The 23401-nt window shown below is 45.6% G+C and overlaps 1 protein-coding gene across 5 annotated transcripts in view; it reads left to right on the forward strand.

The window, feature by feature from the left end:
- The window catches only part of UBE3C (ubiquitin protein ligase E3C), a 112340-nt gene that overhangs the window by 12991 nt on the left and 75948 nt on the right, over positions 1–23401 (forward strand). For all 5 annotated transcript variants that reach the window (XM_047696109.1, XM_047696106.1, XM_047696110.1 and 2 more), the window contains 8 exons: positions 10507–10560; positions 13894–13968; positions 14480–14626; positions 15066–15181; positions 15281–15438; positions 19198–19351; positions 19766–19986; positions 20586–20740. In XM_047696109.1, coding sequence (XP_047552065.1) covers positions 10507–10560; positions 13894–13968; positions 14480–14626; positions 15066–15181; positions 15281–15438; positions 19198–19351; positions 19766–19986; positions 20586–20740 — 1080 coding nt within the window. The remainder of the gene's footprint in view (positions 1–10506; positions 10561–13893; positions 13969–14479; positions 14627–15065; positions 15182–15280; positions 15439–19197; positions 19352–19765; positions 19987–20585; positions 20741–23401) is intronic.

The following is a 23401-nucleotide window of genomic DNA, read 5'->3' on the forward strand; positions in this document are numbered from 1 at the left end:
CCCTCTCTCTGTCCCCGATCCAGACAGCCACATTGTGTCCCAGGTGCTTCCCTGTCCTCGCGGCTAGTCTGTGCCCGCGGAGTCGTCAGGTGCCTGCCTGCCCTTCTGCTGCCCGAGCACCCAGGGGAGCCCATTAGACAGACCCAGCACTTGCCCCGAGAATGCGTCTGGAGACGGCTGCGGTTCGGTGCAGGTGGAGGGGCCGCATTCTTTGAAAACGCTGGTGGTCATCGGCGTGATGAACATTTTGTAACTTAGCAGTCGTGTATTTTCATGGCCACTTGCTGTCCGTGTTTTGCAGTATAAATCCTTGCATATGTGCCTTTAATATGTATAGGTTAAATTTCTAGAAGTGCTAGGTCAAAGGCTATGCACATTTTGAATTGTAATAGATTCTAGATTGCTAAGGCAGCTTTCTCAGCGAACGGGAGTAGCTACTGTCCTTTGTAACCCGCAGCGTGCTGAGTTTGTTTGCCAAACAGGGGTTAAAAAGCCTATTTCATTGTGTTTCTGTTGCATGTTTTCCTCAAATTAGTTAAAATGAAGTTCTTATGTTTAAAAGATTATTTTCCTCTGCACTGGGTGTAGCTTCTGCTAATTTTTCTATTTGATTGTACATCTCTTTAAATTATTTTGGAGAGCTTTTACAAACAGTTGGTGTTACAGTGTTACAAATATTTATTCCCATTTTGTCATTTTATTAGCCTGTGTTATATTGTTCTGTGTAGAAAATTCTAACTTTGATGTGCTCAAACTTATTTTTATTTTTTTTTAAGATTTTATTTATTTATTTGACAGAGATCACAAGTAGGCAGAGAGGCAGACGGGGGGAGGAGGGAAGCAGGCTCCCCGTTGAGCAGAGAGCCCGATGTGGGGCTCAATCCCAGGACCCTGAGACCATGACCTGAGCCGAAGGCAGAGGCTTAACCCACTGAGCCACCCAGGCGCCCCTCAAATTTATTTTTAAATGACTGATGGCAAATAGTAACGAGACTTAATGTGTGATATTTCTTTCTTAGGGAAAGTCATAGTCCACGTGGGAGTGTTTAACTCTCCTATTGTCCTCACATATTCTTATGGTGCTTTGTACACGCACGCGTGCACACACGAGTCTTATGTCATTCGGGGATCTCTTGATCTGAAGACTAGAGCTGCATTGTCGTTTATTTAGGTCACACAGTTTTTCCTCTCATATTTGTTGAAGAGTACACTTCCTGTTTACATTTGAAATGCCTCCTTTATCACACGCTGCATCTGTGTCTATGTGAGTCTTCCCAGAGACCATCAGACCTTGACTCTTCTGTTCATGCTTCAGCCCATTAGTATGGGCCACTGTTCGTCCCAAAGTGTGTGATGATTTAGGTGGCATGTGAAGGAGCATTTTAGAAACTTAGCAGCGTTTGTTTCAATGTCCAATAGAAACAGATGACTGGGGAGCGAAACCTGTGATTTCTCTGAAATGCCAGCTCATGACGACGTTGGAGTTCGGAAGCTTCGTGGCAAACCTGGCTTGCCGGTGACACGTCAGCGTTGGGTGGCTGCAGTTTGAGAATGCGTGCGTCCGGGATGGGGGCTGTGTATGCAGTCGGTGTTGTTAGCGTGCATTTTTGTATACTGACTCTCCTTGGGCTCTGTTGTAGGTTTGTTTCTTTTTCTAGCAGCATAATGAAATTTCACTTTTGGAAGTTGATAATTATGGACGACTAGTGTGAGCTACACGTAGGTATGGGTGTAGCAAATGAGGGTCATGCCTAGGCCTTGTTTTCTCCCGCCTGACTGCTGTGTCTGACGTGCACGCAGTAGGTCTTACAACAACAGAAGACGTGTCATTTTTAAAGCCTGAAGGTAAAGATTGTCTTGGAAATTAAGGCACTAAGGATAATTACGATTTTCATGTCTTCATTTATAATAAGGGCCACATTAATAACCCACTGGAACTAGCTTTTTAGTCTTATAAACTTACAGCCTGCATAAGAAGCACAAACACATACGATAAAGAGTTTTGAGGGACGCCCAGGTCGCTCATTCAGTTAAGTGTCTGCCTTCGGCTCAGGTCCTGGGATCAAGCCCCATGTTGGGCTCCCTGTTCAGTGGGAGCCTGCTTCCTCTCCCACTCCCCCTGCTTGTGCTCACGCAGGCTTTCTGTCAAATAAATAAATACGATCTTAAAAAAAGAAAGATTTTTGAACCATGGATTTTCAGGAAATGACCCCTTATAAGCCAGACCTCAGCATGGAACCACCGTGCTCAGGCTTCATTGTGAAACCATAAGGCACCACCCCCAACCTGTTCAGCTTTCGGGAACAAACAGGAACAATTTCTAAATAGCCCAGAAGTCAGTACAGAATGTGATGGTGAGTTAAAATGAAAAGTTGAGAACACTTTGTCTGGGATACTGTGCTTAATTGCAAAGGCTAGAACTGCTAATTGGCAAAATACACAAAAAGTTATGAGTCAGAGTGGTGACCAGTAACAAAACAAAGAACATAGTTGACGAGATTCCTTTGTCCAGTGAGTTAGCTGTGGGTTGCTGGCCTGCCAGGGAGGACTGGGCGGCTGTCGCCCGCCGCTCAGCCGGACGCTCACGGACGCTCTGAAACCAGCACAGCCTTCACCATTTGCCGGCCGCGAGCTGAATAAACACGTCGACGAAGACTTTCTTGTCTAACTCCCAGACGAGAGGAAACCTTTTAAATTCTGTTGATGACTTCGTGACACACTAACACAGACTTAAGGTGTGACGTTGTGAGAAGAGCAGAGTTGGTACGGAATGCTACGGCGGTTGAGTAGGAGGTTTGATCCAGCATGTTCCAGCCCTGGAAACTGGACCCTTTCCTATCCAGATGGCAGTCTCATTCCACGCCGGTGCTGAAGAGCAGTCCCCAGTCCCCAGTAGAGTGGCGGTCCATCGGCCTGTGCCGCTTGACTTACTCCTCTGCTTTGGGACGACCTGAGCAATGACTCTAAGCAGCCGCTTCCTCCTGAACTGAGAGCAGAAAGGTCTCACGTCACTGTTGTCACGTCAAGAGGAGTGTCAGGTTTTTGTGGCATAAACCTTTTTTTTTACTGGAAGCCATGGGAAGTACACTTTGACTGTGGCGGAAGGAATTGGGAAGAACTCGAAAAAGTCTTCTGTGGGGCACCTGAGTGGCTCAGTCTTCGGCTCAGGTGGTGGTCCCGGGGTCCTGGGATCGAGCCCCACATCGGGCTCTCTGCTCATTAGGGAGCCTGCTTCCTTCTCTCTCTCTGCCTGCCTCTCTGCCTACTTGTGATCTCTGTCCATCAAATAAATAAATAAAATCTTAAAAAAAAGAAAAAAGAAAAAGTCTTCTGAATGCCATATGTACAAAATTCGGAGTGATGGCCTCCAGGAGCCCGGCGAGTGGATAGCTGTGAGCCAGACCCCCCTTTTAAAGAATCATCAGGAGAATAATACTAAATAAAAGCACACGTTCAGAAGATTGGGTCCTGGAGGCTTTCTCGAAACTAAAGTTTGTTGAACCAGAGTCACACTTGGCGTTCTGGTTAGGAATTCATTTCTAGAATCCAATTCTGTCAAATAGGCTTTGCCTGATGAATAATAAACATGTTAGTATTCTCTGTGTTGTCCAATGTCAAAATTAAAAAATAAAATTATAGACTTACCCTCCTCTTAAACTTTCCGTAGCACCCGTCTCCTCTATTGTGATGATAAACCGTTCTTTTGCTTTAGGGGCCTTGTTTCGGATAGGGCTTTTCATAAATAAATTTGTTAGGTTTTTCTTGTAATTCAGTGTTTATTTTTTAATTTAATTTAAAATGTAACAATGCAGTTTTGTTTTCATTGTGTTTCTTTTCAGGAGTACCTTGTACTTAGGAGAATAACACTGTAGGGGTGTGTAATGTCCTTGTGCCTGATAGCTGGTCCTCTGCCTGGTGTGTGCAGGGCTCCCCACTGCACTCACTGTCTTTCCCTGAGTAGTTGGTAAAGCTCTTGAGGTGGCACGTGGAGGTCGGGTGAGTCCTGTTTGTTTTCGAGCTCTGCCCACTGGTCGCAGCGCGTGTCTGCACCGTTGACCGCTGAGAGGTGTTCGGCGATTGCTCTCCTCTTTCCGTCTGCATTTACTAACTGAATTCTGTGAGAAGAGATTTTTCTCCTCTCTCGTGTATACATTTGGTCATTTATGTAAGTATGGAGACACAGATACACATTTTACCGTATCCACTAAAGTCCACCACTGTCGTTGTGGCATAACCTCACTCCGGTTGTAGGAGAATATCGGAAAAACCCGTATCAAGGAGCAGAGTCCAGGATATAGAGGACAAAGGTGGAGGAACCGTTACAGATTGGTGCGGAGTAGGAAGAAATAGTAATTAAATGTAATGTGGGATCCTGGATGGGATCCTCGAACAGGCACAGATTGTTAGTATAAAAATTGGCGCATTTCTAGTACAGTCTGTAGTTTGGTTTGTAACGTCACGTCCTTGTTGATGTCTTGCTCTTGCTAGTTGTGTTCTGGTTGTGGAGGGGCAGTGCGGTCCGAGAGAGGGGATGAGGAAACTCACTGTATCCTTTCTCCAGCTTTGTCTCAAATTAATTCAAAGTAAAAAGTTTTAAAACTCAGTTTAAAGAGTGATATTAAGCGAAGAACAGCCCAGGTGGTATGGCTGTGGTGAACCTTGCGAAGGTGGCAGGGGCGTGCCTCTGAGACGTCAGTGTTGGCCGGGAAGGGGAGGGAGGACTCCACACCGGGGAGTCACCCTTGCTTGCTCCTCCCTCTGTCCCGGTGCATCAAGGTAGTGGTCCTCCCTCGTTCCCACCTTGACCTTCGGTCCTCTGTGCCTTGTTACTGCAGCACACGTAGAGGGTGGGGTTGCTTTCCCTGCTTTGCGGTCACACCCCCACTGGTGTCCACTCGGCTTACGTTCTGGATTATTCTGCTGGCTCAGGCAGAATTTTGCTACGAGGATCTTTCTCAGACTTCTTTCCAGGGGTGGGTTTAGTGTGACCAGAAGAGCAGCCTGGCGGTTGGGGGAACTGGCTGTCCATCTCAGCAGTCACTCTTCCCGGGAGGAATTGGGAGTTGGCCTCAGCAACATATATAAGGGTCGCGATGAGATTTGTAACAGCACTCAGAGCATTTTTGAATTATTTGTCGACTTCCTGAGGGAGTTTAGAACATTGGAATTATTGATTGGATTTAGGATTTGTCTGGCCAGTATTCTGATTTTGGTGGGAAGATGTAGGTCTTTCTAGTGCCTGCCTCAGTAGATAAGTGATTTTACATTCTTGTCTCTCATCGTGATTTTTTTTTTCCAACTTTAAAATCTTTCAAGCTTCAGATTTCCTGGTTGTGCCTTTATCCTTCCTAAATTTAATCCTTCAGTCTTTCCATGAGGCACAATGCTAAGTGTCAGGATTATAAAGACAGACATAGGCTGTGATTCGGAAGGAATTTATAATTTATTGAAGGAGAAAAAACACAGTTCAGGTTACTTTTACTCTTTCTCTCTGCAGGCGCACTGAGGTAAAACGTGTTTTTCTCTTTCAACAGACACTGGGCTCCGTCTGTAAGGGATGGAGTCCTAGGCCGGGCCTTCGTTAGCACCTAAATGCGGACGGTGCGCGTGGACGCTGGTGCGGTTTGAACTTGGCTTGTGGGGCGCCGCGGGGGCGGCTTCCTGTGGGGGGTGCGCCCTGGGCCGCCGCCGGCCTGCGCCCTGTCGGCCGTCCCTCGCTCCGTTTCGTTTCCGTGTTCTCGCGCCCAGGCAGCATCGGACCCGGTGCGGGACAGGCGGCGGGGCGGAGGCGGCCGTGCTCCGACCCGCGTCCCTGCGCGCAGGCTTCGACCTCGCTCCCTCAGAGCGCGTCCGCGGCTCTCCGTCGGCTGCCGGGCGGCGGGGGCAGAAAACCGGACGGTGTGACGCGTTTTGTATGAACGCGGCCGCGGGGAAGAACTGAGCGCGGAGAGGAGGCGCTTCTTGTAGCGGAAGCTCAGTGCCCTTCGCGAGCCCGTCCGGCGTCTGTCTGTCCCGAAGGCGGCCCTCCGCGAGATGGTGCGCAGGGAGGCCGACCCCCCTCTTGTTTTTATTGCCTGTTAACTCCTTGGCCCCTCGGACGCTCAGTGGCCCCGACTTCTGAGGTGATGACTGTCTCCCTCCACCCCTGCGGCCAGAGACCGGGCTCGGGGCTCCCCTCCCTTCCTACCTGACCCCTGCGTGCTTGGCGCTTCGTCCCGGCCCTGCTACCGCGCTCTCGCCCTCTGCCGGAGACTCCCCACCTTGTCCTCCTGCTGAACGTGTCCTTCCAAGTCGCCTTTCACACGCCTTTTCTTCTGGGCCTCCTCCTGGCGGCTGAGGCAGAGTCCGCCTTCTCTTCCCACGCTTGCGCCCGGCGGCCTCTGTGCACGGGGCGGAGACCGCGTCTGCCTCCGTGCTAGCGGCCAGGACTGTGTCTGGTGCAAGCTGTGTCCCCAGTAAACAGGCTGCCGCTTTCCCCCACCAGACTGGGAACCCCCTGGGAGCAAATGCCTCACTTACTTTCCAGATCTCTAGTGCCGGGGCCCCTGGGGGGCTCAGTCGTTCGGCGTCTGGTCGTGATCCCAGGGTCTTGGGGTCGAGCTCCCCGTTGGGCTCCCTGCTCAGTGGGAGCCTGCTGCTTCCTCCCACTCCTCCTCCCTCTCTCGCTATGTGTCCCCCTCTCTCTGTCAAATAAATAAATAAAACCTTACAAAATAAAGTCTCTAGTGCCTGGCATGTTACGTGATTCACTAGACACCCGTTGACTGGATACGTGCCCTTCCTGGGTCTCATTTGAAGGTCTTTTGAATGGATCGTTCTAGGCGGGGAACACGAGGAGGCTGTGGTTCTGCCCTGGGGTTCGGTTGCATGTTTAGGGGCTGCACGCTATCATTTCCATGGTGTGTGGACGGCGATTATGTACTCGGTCATGCTTGTCTTTCTGTGCTGGGCTGGCTTTTCATGGCAGCCTTGGTGTCCTGATCTTTTTGATTGCTTAGTTTGCCTTTCTGGTTCTCAACACCACCTACTCCTCATGCTTTCTTGTCGAATTTTTGAAGATCAGAGTTTTTTTCTGTAGCCTCCCTCTCCCCTCCTTTTTGGTAATCTTCCAAATTACTCGTGTATAATGAAGGCAAAGACTTTTTGTAACTTCTCAAAAGTGAAATAATGTTCTTTCTCAAAGTAGATAGCCTACTGCTTAGTGGGTTAAGCTCTAGGCCCTCTGAGTTCAGATCCTGGATCTGCTACCACTTTCAAACCTCACTTTCCTTATCTGTAAACAGGGAAGATAATCGTGCTTAACCTCATAGGTTCATTTCGAGGAATACAAGAATTACCCGAAGCCAAGGGCATAGAATATTGCTTAGTGTGTGGACAGAAGCCTTCAGACCCTGTTAGTGTTCTGCATGTGGCACACATGGCCTCCTCTCCCGTCCTTCCTGTGCAAGGGCACAGCGGACAGGTGTGGACAGCTCAGTGTCGCTGGTAGCTGGTGCTGCTGCTCCTAGAGTCGCCTTTGCGGTGTGCCTGAAATCACGTGGGAGGTTGCTTGACCTCTCTCTGTAGACCGTTTTCTTTCATCGGCAGAATACTAAAAGGGCATGAGTACTCTTTGAAAGCTCTTATTAGCATTTTCAAAAATACAGTTTTATTATTGAAATTACATATCGGGTTTGTGTGTGCGTGTCCGTTATTTTGCATTTGGCTTGCTATACTTGATTTTTCTGAAATGAATTTGTCTTTGAAGTAGGAAGTGTTAGAGCACTTGAGCACAGGTCAGAGAAGTAACCTTTGCCTTCGTATGATGTCCTGTCGGGGATTCCGACCTACAGGTGATCAGAAGTTAATAGTCACCCCCACACCCAGCAGGGCCCCTTGTGCTGTCGTGGCTTCTCCCACGCTGTGAGCTTCAAACGTAAGAGCGAGTTTCTGAGCAGTTCCAGTGTTCGATTACAGTCCAGTCGTGCTCTTTGATAGTGAGTACATGTTTGGATTTTAAAATACCGCAGCGCAGGTGCTGTCTGCAGGCGCCCAGCAGTGCTTCTCAGCTCTTAGGGTTCCTCCTCCTCCTAGACTCTTACGACCGCAGCGTCCGACTTCAGGGAGGCGTTCGGTCGTTCCAGACGTGCCAGATAGGGAAGCAGGTGAAAGCAGCAGAGCAGTCAGGGAAGAGAGGCCCTTGAGCCTGTGCGGCCTGTAGACCAGCGAGGACTAGGAGCTTACCCATGTGGGGAGGTCAGCGGAGTGGCTTTTGCCGGCATGGGCCATGTTTTTAAGGTAAAATGTTGGCTTGTTGAATTTTAGACTTTTTCCTTTAAATTCACTTAGCCAACATATCGAACATCATTCATTCAGACGTAGAGGTCAGTGATTCATCGGTTGTGTTTGACACCAGTGCTCATCACAGCACGTGCCCTCCTTCATGCCATCACCCCGTTACCCCATCTCCTCGCTCTAATTTCAGGCTTAACTGTGTTTTTTCGTAGTTGTAACAGTGCACACTATTTTAAGGAATCTTAGCCTTTTGGCTATAACCAAATAATGAACATATATTAAATCTGGACAAATGGAGATTGAAGGGAAAAATCATAGACACAAACGTATCAGTTCTATTCATAAATAAGGATACTGGCTAGAAATTTTTATCTAGAAGCTTTCTCTGATTCTGACCATCATAACTTTGCACTTTTTTCTTTAAATTTTCCATTTGCCCTCCTCCTTTAAATTAATTAAAATTTAAAACAAAATATTTTTCTGAATTTGGTCATAGTAGATAAAATCTTTTTATTTGAAATTCAAAAAGTGGAATTTTCTATAGTGGAAAATATCTGGAGGATTTTTTTTTTCCTTTCTCTTCTCTTCTCCCTTTTCTTTTCTTTTCTCTTTTCTTTCTTTTTTAAAGTAAGCTCAGTGCCCAACACTGAGGGCACTGTGGGGCTCAAACTCATGACCCCGAGATCAAGAGTCACATGCTGCATTGACTGAGCCAGCTGGGTGCCCCGGATTTACTTCTTTAGCTTTAAATTTTGTCAGTGAGAAACTTTTCATTCTCTACACTGTTGATTCACATATCAATGTATAATTTTGAATTGGCTTAATTACTTGCCTTTTGACACTATTTTGATACTGTATTTCTTTTTGTTATGAGATCTGTTTATTCATTTTTTTTTAAAGATTTTCTTTATTTATTTGACAGACAGATCACAGGTAGGCAGAGAGACAGGCAGAGAGAGAGAAGGAAGCAGGCTCCCTGCTGAGCAGAGAGCCCAATGCGGGGCTCGATCCCAGGACCCTGAGACCATGACCTGAGCCGAAGGCAGAGGCTTTAACCCACTGAGCCACTCAGGTGCCCCTGTTTATTCATTTTTATAATGATTCATATATAATGTCTTAGAGTTTCAATTTTATTTTGGATTACAGTTATAAAAATAAAATGCCCAGGGGAACCTGGGGGGCTCAGTTGTTAAGCGTCTACCTTCAGCTCAGGTCATGATCCCAGGGTCCTGGGGTCGAGCCCCTGCATCCGGCTCCTTGCTCATCAAGAAGCCTACTTCTCCCTCTCCCACTTATCCTGCTTGTGTTCCTCTCTCATTGTGTCTTTCTCTGTCAAATAAATAAAATTTTAAAAATAAAATAAAATGCCCATACACTATAGACTGGAACAATTCTGGGGGGAGGAGGGTTATCTTTAAGTATTTTTATTTTATTTGAAATGTTTAAGTTTCCTATTTATTACTTTGGTTCCTTCTCTGTACCAAGTAATTTTGTTAAAAATTTTAGTTTTATGATGAAAACAGATTTTTTTAAAATAACTAGGTTTAGCTTTTGTTTATTTTATTTTTTAAAAGATTTTATTTATTTATATGACAGAGAACACAAGCAGGCAGAGTAGTGAGCAGAGGGAGAAGCAGGCTCCCCGCTGAGCAAGGAGCCTGTATTCAGAACTCGATCCCAGGACCCTGGGATCATGACCTGAGTCGAAGGCAGTCGCTTAACCCACTGAGCCACCCAGGCTCCCTGAACAGAGAATTTTTTAAAATTCAGTAACAGTACTGAATTTTTTCATCAGATATTTTATTGAGATAATTGTAGGCTCATGTGCAGCTGTTAGAAATAATACAGAAGGATCCTGTGTTCACAGTGCCTGATTTCACCCCCCGGGGGGTTCTGTTTTATAAAACTGTACTATGATAATCACAACCAGGGTATTGGCATGGATATAATACACTGATATTTTTCAGATATTCCCGGTTTTACTTGAACTCTCTTGTTTGTGTAAAAAATCAGATTTTGTTTTTAGAAGACTACTGAAATACTAACTTTAATTAGGTCTGTGATCTAGTGGGGGGGCATTTAACTTCTCGTGCCTCAGACTTCTCATTAGATCAGAATGTTTGTATGATCTTTAGGATCCTTTTTCGGTGAAGACATTCTGTAATTTTTGTTTGAGAGTATATTAGAATTTGAAATCAAAGCCTTTTTTATCTTTTCTCTTTTTGTGTGTAGGAAGAAAAGGCTTCTCTTTTACATCGTACTCAGGAAGAAAGAAGAAAGAGAGAGGTAAAAACGGTTTTGTAATAGTCTCTTTAAATAAGCATTTTCCATAGCATTTAAATAAGTCTGTCGTAATGTGTATAGATAGATGTATGTTATATGTGACATAACATGCATATTTTTGTGTATATTAAACTTCGGAAGCATTTCTGGATTGTTTGGATTTATGATAAGTAATTTATTCTGGAACCAGTGTGGAAAAGACAGACTAAGTGGGCAGTTTCCAGAATAGAGGGGAAAGCAGGCTTTTATAAAGTTCTCTTGCTTGCTTATGATAATGGTTTCTAGAAGATCTAGAAAGACTTAGTATATCATGTTCATGTTTTGCCAATTAAAAGAAGAAAACTCACTGTTAAGGCAAATATCTTAATTATTTGTGTAGAAGATAAACAAATGGAGCTAGTGACATTTGTTGTTTTTTGTTTGTTTAATACATTCTTTTTTTTTAAGATTTTATTTATTTATTTGACAGAGAGAGAGAGAGAGAGATCACAAGTAGGCAGAGAGGCAGGCAGAGAGAGAGAGAGAGAGAGAGGAGGAAGCAGGCTCCCCGCTGAGCAGAGAGCCCGATGTGAGGCTCGATCCCAGGACCCCGGGACCATGACCCGAGCCGAAGGCAGAGGCTTAACCCACTGAGCCACCCAGGCGCCCCTGTTTAATACATTCTTTATTTTACATTTCATCTCTCTGGTGACAGTTTCTTAACATTGCTTGTTTTGTTAATTTTAATGGGCAATTATGGTATATTTTATGGCCTACTTTTCCAGACTTCTGTTTTGTTTTCTGATCATTCATTTGTTCCTTTAGCAAATATTAATTGAGAGCTTGATACATTCCAGGTGCTGTTCTGCTGGCTGGCTGTATGGATAGTGAATAAGATGGATAATGTTCTTGCTGGGTTCTGGAGCACAGATGAAAGTGGTGTGAGGGCAGTGGGACAGGGTGATGGTGACCGGCAAGGGTGTTCAGGGAAGGAGACTCTGAGCTGGTTAGAGTTGAGCTGATAACTGAAGGATGAAAAAGAAGCTGGAGGAAGAGCATTCTTGGTGAAGGGAACAGCAAATACGAAGAGTTTTAGGTGGGCTCTCTCAGCCTCAGCACTGCTGACTTTTTGGACCAGATTATTTTTTGCTGTGGGGGCTTACCCTGACCCTGTACACTGAAGGGTGTTCAGCAGCATCTGTGGCCTCTGCTCCAGCCACTAGATGCCACGGCGCTCCTGCTGTTCTCTCCAGTTGAGATAACCAAAATTACCTCCAGATGTTCCCTGGGTGATGTAACTGCTGTCAGTTGAAAGTGACTGCTCAACAAGAAGTGTTGGCTGATGTCTTTCATCTTTTCTGGGAAATTCTCAGCTGTCATCTCTTGAGTAGTGTTTCTGTTCCATTCTTCCTCTCCTCTTCTTCTTGGACTCAAATTATGTACATATTTGACCTTTGCATTGTGTCATATATCTCTTCTATGCTCTTCCATATATTTATTGTTTTGATTATTTCTCTTTCAGTTTGGATATTTCCTTCTGACCTAACTTCTAATTTACACATTATCTCTTTACTGGTGTCTAATTGTTACAAATATTCTTTGAATTCTGAACTTCAGATTTTATTTCAGTTCTAGAATTGTCTTTATTTCCCAGTTCTCTTGTCTTTTAATTCCATGAACATAATTATAGATTATTAAAGATAATGTTTAAACTCCAGTTTTGGATCACCTCTGGGTTTGTTTCTGTTGTTTGTCCTTTTGATTTTTAGTTCTTGTCTTTTGCCTGGTTATTTTGGTTGAATACTGTGAGTTTATATGGCAAAACAAAAAGCAAAAAGCTCTCTTTTTGGAGAGTGTTACATTTTCTTCTGGCAGGCAACAGGAAGAAGGACAAATCATCTTTAATTAGTACAGGGTTTAGCTGGTTTGCAGCCCTTCTTCAGTCCTTGTCGGGGTCAGTCTGTTTCCAGTACATTTACAATGGAGCCTTTAGGTCCCTGTTCCAACCAGAAGGCTGGGATGCTACCAAGACTTCCTCCTCAGTGAACAACTGAATGAATAAAAATAAATGTTTTGAAAACTCATGGGACCATATAGGTTTTTAATGAAGTGCTCTTAGAATCATTGTAATGAAAAGATTTCCAAACTAGGTTTAGGCTCAGGGGTTTGTTTGCTGTGAGCACTTGAAGCTCAGAAAGTACACTTGCATGCCCCGATGGGTGTTCTGCCATCCTAGGATTGTGTGTGTGCACGTGTGCCTTTCAAGCCTGGCAGGTGACATTCCTGGAGGACAGGAAATGGTGTCGTGGGGCAGGATGAGTGCAGGCCTTAGTGTTGCACTTGGCTTTGAGCTCTGACTCGCGTACGTCTTGTAGCATCGCTTTCTTTTTGTGGAGGTTTCAGCTTCTACCTTGTAAAACCGGGAGGAGTCGTCGAGGATGATTGTGCAGTGTCTCTCTTAGGGCCTGTGCACAGTAGGCTTTCAAACAGTGGGAGCTGCTTTTGGTTACAACAATGGGAAGAATAAATTATTTCTGCTAGGTCACTGAAAATTTTAAGAGAGTCTTAACCAAAACTGGAGTTTTCTGCTTTGAGATAAGAAAAGTGGCTTTTAAAATTGATGTTTGGGTTGTCTGTATTCTTTTTCTATTTCAAACTATGGCTGTCATTATAAGGCTTAGTGTGCTGGTGGGATTGTGAAATGGTGTAGCCCCTTGGAAAACAGTCTGGCTGTTCCTCCAATGTTATTCTGCTCCTGCGCATACACCCAAGAGAAATGAAAACCTGTGTCCGCACAAAACTTTTACGTGAATGCCCACAACAGCATTGTTCATAATAGCCCAGAGTGGAAACAGCCCAAATGTCTGTCAGGTGGCAAATGGATAAACGAAATGCGAGCCATCCTTATGGAGAAATATTAATTGGCCATGAAAAGTCGTGCAGTATTGATGAGTGATACAACATGTATGAACCTTGAAAATACTGTGCCAGGTGGAAAAAGTCAGACACAAAAGGCCACATATTACAGGTCCCACTATGTCCAGAACAGGCACTCCCATAAGACAGAAATGTGATTGGTGGTTGCTGGGGACCGGGGGGCCAGGGCAGGGATTGAGGACTGAGTGCTAATGGGTACAGGGTTTGGAGTGTGTGCTGAAAGTATTCTAGAATCAGATTGTGGTGACACTTGAATTTTGAATATTTTAAAAATCGGTGAATGGTATGCTTGAAAGAGTGAATTTTGTGGCCTGTAAATTCTATAGCTGTTTGGTTGTTGTTGTTGTTGTTTTTAAGTCTTTGCTAGCTAAACACCGTTTCTCTAAGACCCAGTTATTCCTTCCTCCCTCCGTTATGCAGGAGGAAAGGCGAAGACTGAAGAACGCAGTAATCATACAGTCATTTATACGAGGCTATAGAGACCGGAGGCAGCAAGTAAGTTTGCTTTTAAGCTGAGGAAGAATTAGGCACACCAGAGCTCATTTTAGATATGGCCTTGAGCCTTGGAAGTGGACTCCACTTTGTGGGTATTTTAGCACACGTGTGTAATGAAAGTCAACGTGGATAATAGTGTTTTCCCCAATAATTAATTTTAGTAGTTTATATTTACGTAAAGATTTATAGATTGGGGAGTTCTGAGGTGATTTTTGAGTAACGATATAGAAACGGGGTGCGGCTAAAGATGGAAGTGTTGGAGGGCCTCTGGGGGCTGAAGGGTCCTCATTCCAGTCCCAGTTTTCTGGGTTTCATGTCACCTTTTTGCAAGAACTACACGGCAGTGCACCCAGACTGGGGCCCCCGCCCCTGCCCGTCCCTCTCCGCCCCTTCCCCCACCCCTCTCCGCAGCCCTCTCTGCCCTGCAGCCCCCCGGGGCACACTTGGGCCGCTACCCTAACCGCTGCGCTGCACACCTGGCCCACGAGCCCGCGCTTTGCCTTGCCCCCAGCACGCCCTCCGGAGAAGCGCCTTCGATCGCTGCGCCAGCGCCTCACAGCCGGGGGGCACTTTCTCCGTCGCCAGCGGGCCCAACCTTACCCTCCTGGTGAGGCAGCTGCTGTTCTTCTACAAGCAGAGCGAAGACTCGAAACGGCTGGTGAGTGTCGGCTCCACGGCACGCAGCCCGTTCGTGGGGTTCCCAGCATTTTGTTTCTAATGGGGTCGGACGGCCTCCGGTGTGTGTTTGCGAAGCTAGATCACTAGAGGTAACCTCGTGCACCTTATGATTAATTATTGCATTTCTCGCCTGTTTTTAATACGCATTGCTGATTTTTGCAAACGAGCTGTTTTATTTCAGATTTAGATGGGTTTTAAGTGTACTTTGTTTTAGTAATACATTTAGTGACTTAGCTTTATACTGATGTGCTGTGTTAACGCAGAAAATCTAGGTCGTGTGGTCTACAGTACAAAATAAATCCTGATCGAGAAGATTCACGTTTTATCGCGTCTCGATTCAGTGTCTGTTCGCCACTTACGGAAGTTTGGAGTGTTACTGTGCTGTGCGGACTGAGGTGACCGTGTGTGTTGTGTTTCAGATATGGATGTATCAGAACTTGATCAAACACAGCTCTCTGTTTGTCCGGCAGTTGGACGGGTCCGAGAGACTCACGTGTCTGTTTCAGATAAAGAGGCTGATGAGCCTCGGCTGCAGGTAAACCCCGTCAAGGCACGCGGTGAGGGGGAGTCGCCTGTGGGGCTTTAGGACGACCTCTGCCATCCGGTGTGTGAACACCTCTGTTCTGTTTTACAGGTTACTGCAAAGCTGTAGCGATGACAGTTTGAATGTCGCACTTCCGATGAGGATGCTGGAGGTGTTTTCGTCTGAGAATACGTACTTGCCTGTGTTGCAGGATGCTAGCTACGTGGCGTCCGTCATTGAACAGATCTTGCACTACGTGATTCAGAATGGTAGGTGGTGGCTGGGCCGGGGCAGGGCCGGCGGGGTGCCCTGTAGAGCTTACACGCCTGCTCCGAGCACCAGGAGTGACGGCAACAGGGCCCCACTGCCCACACTCATCCTCCACCCTAAACCTCTGAACGCGCGGTCCGCTCTCTGACACCTCCTGTGCCTGAAAGTGAAGCAAATGGATGCTCGCGTCCAGAAACCTGTGGGGCCTCACTGACGTGCGCCTGCGGCAGCGGATCCCCCTGCAGCGGGGCCAGCATCCGCGTCCCCAGCTGGCAGGGGCAGTGGTGCCACAGGACCGAGGGACAGATCAGTGGCTTCGCCGGTCTCAGGAGGAAATTCCGGTCTCCACCTCAGTCCGGCAGAGGAGACGAAGACGCCGGGTCTGAGATCTCTTTCTGACTAGGTCGTCATGCTGTGAGGCGTTGACGCTCTCCCGGTCATGGCTGCGTTGTTAAGGCATAATAACCGAGACCCGAAATTCCTCCGAGGACACGTTGGTGACTGAAACAGAGAGGGCTTCTGACACTTCCGTGATGAATTAAGCAGTGTGAGACGAACACTTAACAGTCTGACTCCCAGTAGTCTCACAGCTAGGAAGACAAACACTTCAGGGCTTGGACTTGAGAAGGACTAGCATTAACAAATAGGTACGTTATCGGTCAGAAGACGTGCTGTAGGTGGTTCTGGAAGGCAAGAGTTACTGATAAAACCGTAAATCAATGTCCCTTTGTTCCCCAGAGCGGATGGGCTAATCTAGGCTAAACCTAGCTAATTCAGTCCTCAGTTCTGAAACTAAAAATCCGATTCGCATACATCTCAACCTTAGCGTTTGGCTTCGGTTTAAAAAAAAAAAAAGATCAAGTGGTGCCTGGGTGGCTCAGTTGTTAAGCATCTGACTTCGGCTCAGGTCACGATGCCAGGGTCCTGGGTTCAAGTCCCGCATCAGGCTCCCTGCTCAGCAGGGAGTCTGCTTCTCTGCCCTTCTGGCTGATGTGTACGTGTGTGCGTGTGCTCTCTTTCTCTCTCTCTCTCTCAAATAAATAAAATCTTAAAGAAACCTCCTTAGTTTGTTGAAAAATTAGGGAGTCAACTGAAAGTAAATTGAAATTTGTGGGCTTTGATCTTTTAAAAAAAAGTAATGGTGATTAAAATCATCCCTTCTATTGGCTGATGCCTGATTGTGTGTATTGATTAAGGCTGAGCAATCCGTGAGAGTTTTTACTTTTGTTGTTTTCTAAAAGTTTAAAGAATATAACTAAGAAATGCATTATTTTGCAATGTGTCTAGAAGTAGAAAGTGTGTCACGGTCTTGCGGTGAAATTGCCACTTCTGGCACCTTCCTTGGGGACATGTGATGCCATTGGTTGATTGCACAGCTCCTCGCAGTTCTCAGGGCCCCTTGTGGCAAGCGTGGCCACCGTCCATCGCGTGCTCTGTTTGTCGACAGTGCTCCCTGTGCTGTGCTTTCCGTCCCTGTGACTTAGTGACATCACTGGGAGTTTGTTGCTCTGAATTCCGCTCACCGGTTTCTCCCGGCAGTAAGAGTCTGTGACATTTGGCACTGTTTCCTAATCACAGCGTGTGTTACCGTACACATGCGCGTGCCCTAACGAGTGCAGCTGGACTTCAGACTCTAGTTGTGCTGTCAAGTGATCTGTTTAGTACATAGATTGGTGTTGACATGTTAATGGTATATTTTTCAAATTTTCTTGATGTGGTATTTTTAAAAATTCTCGATGTACTCCCTATGCCGTCCTTTTTTTGTTTGTTTTGTTTTTTTGCTTTAATCTCCATGACTTACTTGGTTTATGGCTGAAGTTTGTGCCTCTTGATCCCGTTCGTCTGTCCTACCCACTTTCGCCATGAGCCTGAAGAGCTTTCAGGCTTCCCTGCTTAGGTTTCGCTGGAGATGAGAATGCATGAGGTTGGGGTTGGAGTTACAGAGCAGGTGTGAGGACAGAGCACGGAGGAGTCAGTGTTTCGTGGTCATGACTCAAGGGGAGATCGTGGAGTCTGTCTGCTCAGCTGGGAGCCCCCAGCTGTGGGGCAGCGATCAGGTGGATTGGGGTAGAAGCCGGCCTTGTGGTGGTGGAAGGGCTCACCTGAAGTGGAACAAAGAGGACGGAAATGTATCGCATCCACTGCAGGGAGCAGAGGCTGGGCTGTCTGCCCCGAGGCCGTTCGTGGGGGCTGTGTGTAAAGGAGGAAAGTGAGGGGGTCTGGGACATACAGAATTTTCTCCCTTTTTGGTAACTGTGTCTCACTGTAAGCAGCCCATTGGTCAATTAGGGCCTATAGATATTTCGAGGTGGGTCACCTGGTGGGCCTGACCCTGTTCAGCTTTGTGCCCTGATCTACTTCCCCTTGCTCAAGCCTGTTGCCTAAAAGTGGCCTCTGCATAAATTTGTGTAGGACTGTTTCCACAAAGTGAAGCACGTGAGTTGTGTGTTTAATGTGCGCTACCAAATGTGCCTGCATAGTAGGGAGATATTTGCACACGACACCTAAAGATTCCTCTTACCCCTTTGTAAAACGGGGGCGGATGTATTTAAAAGACGGTAGGATTTGGGTCACCGGTGAGGCCAGAGGTGATGCTTTCTGCACACCTTGCAAGCCCATCAGACGCTTAGTGAGGTCAGAGAGGGTGTTGCTTCAGCTTGAATTCCCTGGTGCCCATACTGTGGCCTCCAAAGCCATAATTTCCTCTAAAAGGAACTGAAGAACTCGCCGGAGCAGGGCTGGTGAGTGGCCGGGTCCTGGCTTCTGGTCCGCAGATGAGGACAGGCGTTCTGGCGGCGCTCTCCATGAGTGGGAGAGCTCAGGGCCTGCCAAGCCCACCCCGCTGCCCAAAGACAGGATGGCCTGAGAGTCTGTGAGGATTACTGCTGTGGCGGATGCTTCCATGTGCCCGCATCCAGGAGCTCAATGTGCTCGTGAAAACCACAGAGCCGGTTAAATTCTTCCACCATGATACCTGGGCCTTACTGGGATCCTGATTCAAGCAAACCAGTTAAATGAAATTTATAGCAAGCAGGAGTTGGAGACTTAAACACTGATTAGATGCAAGGAATTATTATCAATTTATTTTAGCTGTCATAATGGCATTTTTAAGAAAAATAAAGTCCTTTGATGACACACTGAAATTATTTTATTTTAGATTTGCTTCCCAGTGAATGGAGGAGTGAGTATTGGGCAGATGGAGCTTGTATACCTTTTCAGGCAACTTACGTATTTAACTTTTTCTTAATAAAAATGTTGAAGGGAGGGGCACCCGGGTGGCTCAGTGGGTTAAGGCCTCTGCCTTTGGCTCAGGTCATGATCCCAGGGTCCTGGGATCGAGCCCCGCCGCATCGGGCTCTCTGCTCAGCAGGGAGCCTGCTTCCCTCCCTCTCTCTCTCTGCCTGCCTCTCTGCTACTTGTGATCTCTGTCAAATAAATAAATAAAATCTTTAAAAAAAAAAAAAAAAAAGTGGAAGGGAGTCCCGGCTGGCCCAGTGCGTGGAGTATACAACTCTTGATCTGGCGTCATGAGTCCGAGTCCCACGCTGAGTGCAGAGATTACTTTAAAAAATTAATAAACTTTTAAAAAAGGGGCCATTGTCTGTTAAACTAGTAACATTTAATGAAAAAGGAAAGTTGAAGAAGAATTAAATTTGGACCCGTGCAGATTTATAAAAAGCATTTTTAAATTGACTCATTTTTTTTCTCATTATGATTAAGGTACCAAATTTTAAGTATGTGTTTTTCCTTTCTTTTAGGGTATTATAGATCTCTCTATTTGTTAATTAACAACAAGCTTCCATCAAGTATTGAATATTCTGATTTATCTCGAGTTCCTATAGCAAACATTTTGCTAGAGAATGTTCTGAAACCATTGCACTTTACTTACAACTCCTGTCCAGAAGGTGCAAGGTAAGAATGGGGTCATTGACTGATTTTGTAAGTTCACAGGTTCTGTGTCTAACAGTAACGTTTACATGGATGCTATTTTACATATAGACTTCAGAGTCAGATCTTTACTTTATTAGTGTGACTCGGTTTAAAGAAAAAGTTTACTGTTTCTGTTTGGCCTGTACCCTAATATAAATTTATGATTTTGATGATCTGGTTATTTTCCTGTCTTCTAGTAGCTGTTGATAGAAACGAAAACGTGGCAAAACATTCCTCAATAGGAAAGGCACAAAATCAGTTAATTTCAAGGCAATTTAGTTGATATCGAATGCTTAGCTTCCATTAATTTTGAAAAGAATGTTTCTCGCATGTTCATTGTAATCAGTGATTTTGCGAACAATGTGCTTCGGTCAGAGCTTCTGCTCCTCTTTCCAGGCGGCAGGTCTTCAGCGCCTTCACTGAGGAGCTTTTGGCCGCACCTTTCACGGATCAGGTTTTCCATTTCATCATTCCAGCCTTAGCGGACACGCACGCTGCTTTCCCGTACGAGCCCTTCCTGAATGCACTGTTGTTACTGGAGAGCAGGTGCTCCAAGACAAGCAGTGGGGCACCGTGGCTCTTCTTCTTTGTCTTAACGGTTGGCGAGCATTACCTGGGTATGAGATACAAGATGTGTTTTACCTGAACACACACGTGTGGTACTAGCAGATGCAAGTCCGGAGACGGGACTCCAGAGGCCGGTGGGCCGCGTCAGGGTGGCCTCTGCAGGGGGGGGCGTATTTGCTGAAGGTCTGTGTCCTAGCCAGTGTCCCTGGGGAAAGTTTCTAGGCACATAGTCCCAATTCAGGGGTGCCTGGCTGACTCCTATCAGTGGAGCATGTGATTCTTGATCTCAGGTTGTGAGTTCGAGCCCCACCTTGGGTAGACATTACTTTAAAGAAGAAAAAAAAGGGGGCCTGATTCAGATATATGTTACAAGGCCACACAGATTAAAAAATTTTTAAAGTTGATTGGGAGAACTGTGAGTGCAGGGTTGTTATCCCCATTTATGCCAAACTTCCAATGGGTGCGTGTTCTAGAATTAAAGCATCTTTCTCTGATGTGTTGATACATACATCTGTGCATGAATTACTATAATTTTGATAAGAAATTGTGGTCAGAAATGTCTCTCTGAATATAAGAAGAGTGATACCCAAGTTTTCCAGTTTTGTTTGATCACTTCTAATCAGATATTACAACTGACTGTCTTACAAAGGGACCCTCTCTGAGGAAGGACTGCTGGTGTATTTAAGGGTACTCCAGACCTTTCTGTCTCAGCTCCCAGTTTCACCTGCCAGCGCGAGCTGTCCAGACTCGGCCAGTGACTCGGAAGACGAGGTTGAGGAGGCGGACCAGCAGCCAAGCGCTCCGGTGAGCTCCCGAGGGCCTGGGGCCGGCGAACGGGTTACACTGCACGCCACTCCTCCTGATCTGGGAGTCACTTTTAACTCTGTGTCCGTCCTTAGTTTCAACTATACAAGTAGCACATTAAAGCGTTCTTATTGTAAAGCATTCAGACTGCAGATGAGGTTGCTCCGTGGCCGCTCTGCTCTTCCCACACGTGCCCCTCCTGGCGACTGGGGGTTGGGACTCTCTTCCACACCTTCTCCCGCCCAAGTGTATGTGGGTGACGTGGTTACGTGAGTTTTCATGCACAGCAGGCCACGCTGTATATTAATTTAACTGTTACTTAGGAAATTTTCCTCGAAGTGAAATTGTTGGGTTAAAAGGCTAATAACAAGTTCCTAGTTCTCAGGAAGGGCACTTACTGTGTAACAAACATTGTTCTATTTTTAAGAATTTTTTTATAGCAGCTTTATGGCTATACACTTTACCATAAAATTCACCCTTTTCGAGTGCTGCCCAGCCGAGTGATCGCTCAGCTCTTGTCTCCCCGCAGCCTCCGCTGTGCGGGTAGAGCGCTGTCCGCACAGAAACCCTCGCCAGTCACAGCCACACGCACCCTCCCTTTCTCCCAGCCTCAAAGGGAGAAGAAGCTAAGTTCTTCCTTACCCTATCTTGTGGACACCAAGTGATGTCTCCTTTTACTTTTCAGCAGTTTTATAGATGACAGGTGTTATGATGTATCTGAAAACGAATTTTGAGTTTATTGTCGTGTATAATTTCTGTACCCGTTGTCCCATTTCTCACCTAGCATGGTTTGCTATTTTCAAAGGATAAAAAGCTTTGCATTATACACACATAATTTCTGTGATATTATCCGCTGCTTTTTCTCTTAATTACACAGTTGAAATGTCTTTTGAGGTTCGGATATCATGGGTTTAAAAAATTTTTTGTTAGGAAATTTCCCATTGATTAATACTAAGTCCAGTCCCAGAAAGACTACACTCTAGAGGGCTCAAGTTTTCCAGGGGAAGTAAATCTTTAGGATCTTGCAAAGTGAAAGGATGTGTTAGTACTACGTCCTCCAATACAAATAGCTCTATTAGCAGAGATGGAAAAGTAACAATAAGAAAAACCAGATGAGTCCTTGCCCCTTACAACTAGAGAGAGGGCTAATTACAAAAGGGCAAAACTGAGTGTTTTTTGGTGGAAGCTGGAAGTCTTGTCTTACATCTTTCAGAATTCAGAACTACACCCAAAAATGTGACTTTTTTTGTACTGTTAAAAAAAAAAAGTGGGATTCTATAGATGGAATGTAGATAAAAGTTTTTTGTTTTTAGAAGACACTTTGTAAATAGTGAATAACTTTCTGGAGAAGCTGTGACATTAAAATGGTTATGCACAGTGTGGTTGGCATCCACGTGGAGATGAGGCTCGAGGCGGCACCCGCTGGGGAAATATGAGGGAGTCCCTCCTCTCCCCGTGGACACAGACAGGAGCAGAGTAGGAGACACGGGGAACGGAGGGAACACTCGGGCTCGCTTGCTTGTGGTTACACGTCTCTAACATACGGAAAGGACACCTTATCTCTGTTTATCTTATTTTTTCTTTCCCTTCCCCTGTGTTCACCTGTTTGGTTTCTTAAACCCCACATATGAGTGAAGTCACATGACATAAGAGACTCTTAACTCTAGGAAATGAAACTGAGGGTTGCTGGAGGGGAGGGGGCGGGGGCTGGGGTGACTAGGGGAGGAGCATGAAGGAGGGCATGGGATAGAATGAGCACTGGCTGTTCTGTATGACTGAGGAGTTACAGACCTGTACCCCTGAAACCAATAACACCCTGTATGTTAACTAAATTCAAATTAAATTTAAAATTTTTTTAAAGCCCGTAAGACTATAGATGAATATGGCATAAAACTTCTATTTCGAAGTTTCTAACTGTGAGGCTTTGATGTGTGAGCCTTTTCCTGGGCTGGGCATCCCACAAAGCCGTTCAAATCTTTTTTGACAAACTGCAAAAAAAAAAAAAAGAAGAAGTGCAACTTAATTTTGTTACTTATAATTGTAGGAAATTTTACTCCACTTTATTTTTCTCCCTTAATATACAAGGGTTTTTAAGGTCTGTGTTACTACAGGTGTGTGACTTGATACCTTTGCTTCTCTTTTTCATTTTTTCCTCTTCATTATTCCCCTGCAATGTTTGTTACGTCTCCTTTCCTGTCCACATTTGGGTTCAAAACCAGTGACCCAGCTGTAGGCCAGGTACTCAACAGATACTCAAAATCTTCTTTATTTTTTGGTCAGATCTTTTTGTCCATTGCTTATATATTGCCTTTTCTTTCCTGTGATAATTATGTAGAATCTAATTTGATTGAATGAGATTTTTCCAGAGTCAGATTTCACTGTTTTTAAACACTTAGGTCTCTGTATAATTTAAGTATGACACTACAAAAGTAGTACCTGTGCATGTTACTTACGGATTCAAGTTTGGCAGGTAGAATTTATTACTTTCATCTAAAGCAGTGTTTTATTTGGTAGATGATTGTTGATGACATAACTCCTATCCATACGAGTTTCCAGACAGGGTCGTCAGTAGCACCCAGTGTTATGTGTGTATTTTCATACTCACGTATGCTTGAGTATGCGCGCACATAGATGAGAAAAGCATGTGTCTTTGATGAATTC

This window comes from Lutra lutra, chromosome 11 (assembly GCF_902655055.1).
Source record: "Lutra lutra chromosome 11, mLutLut1.2, whole genome shotgun sequence".
Classification (NCBI taxonomy): domain Eukaryota; kingdom Metazoa; phylum Chordata; class Mammalia; order Carnivora; family Mustelidae; genus Lutra; species Lutra lutra.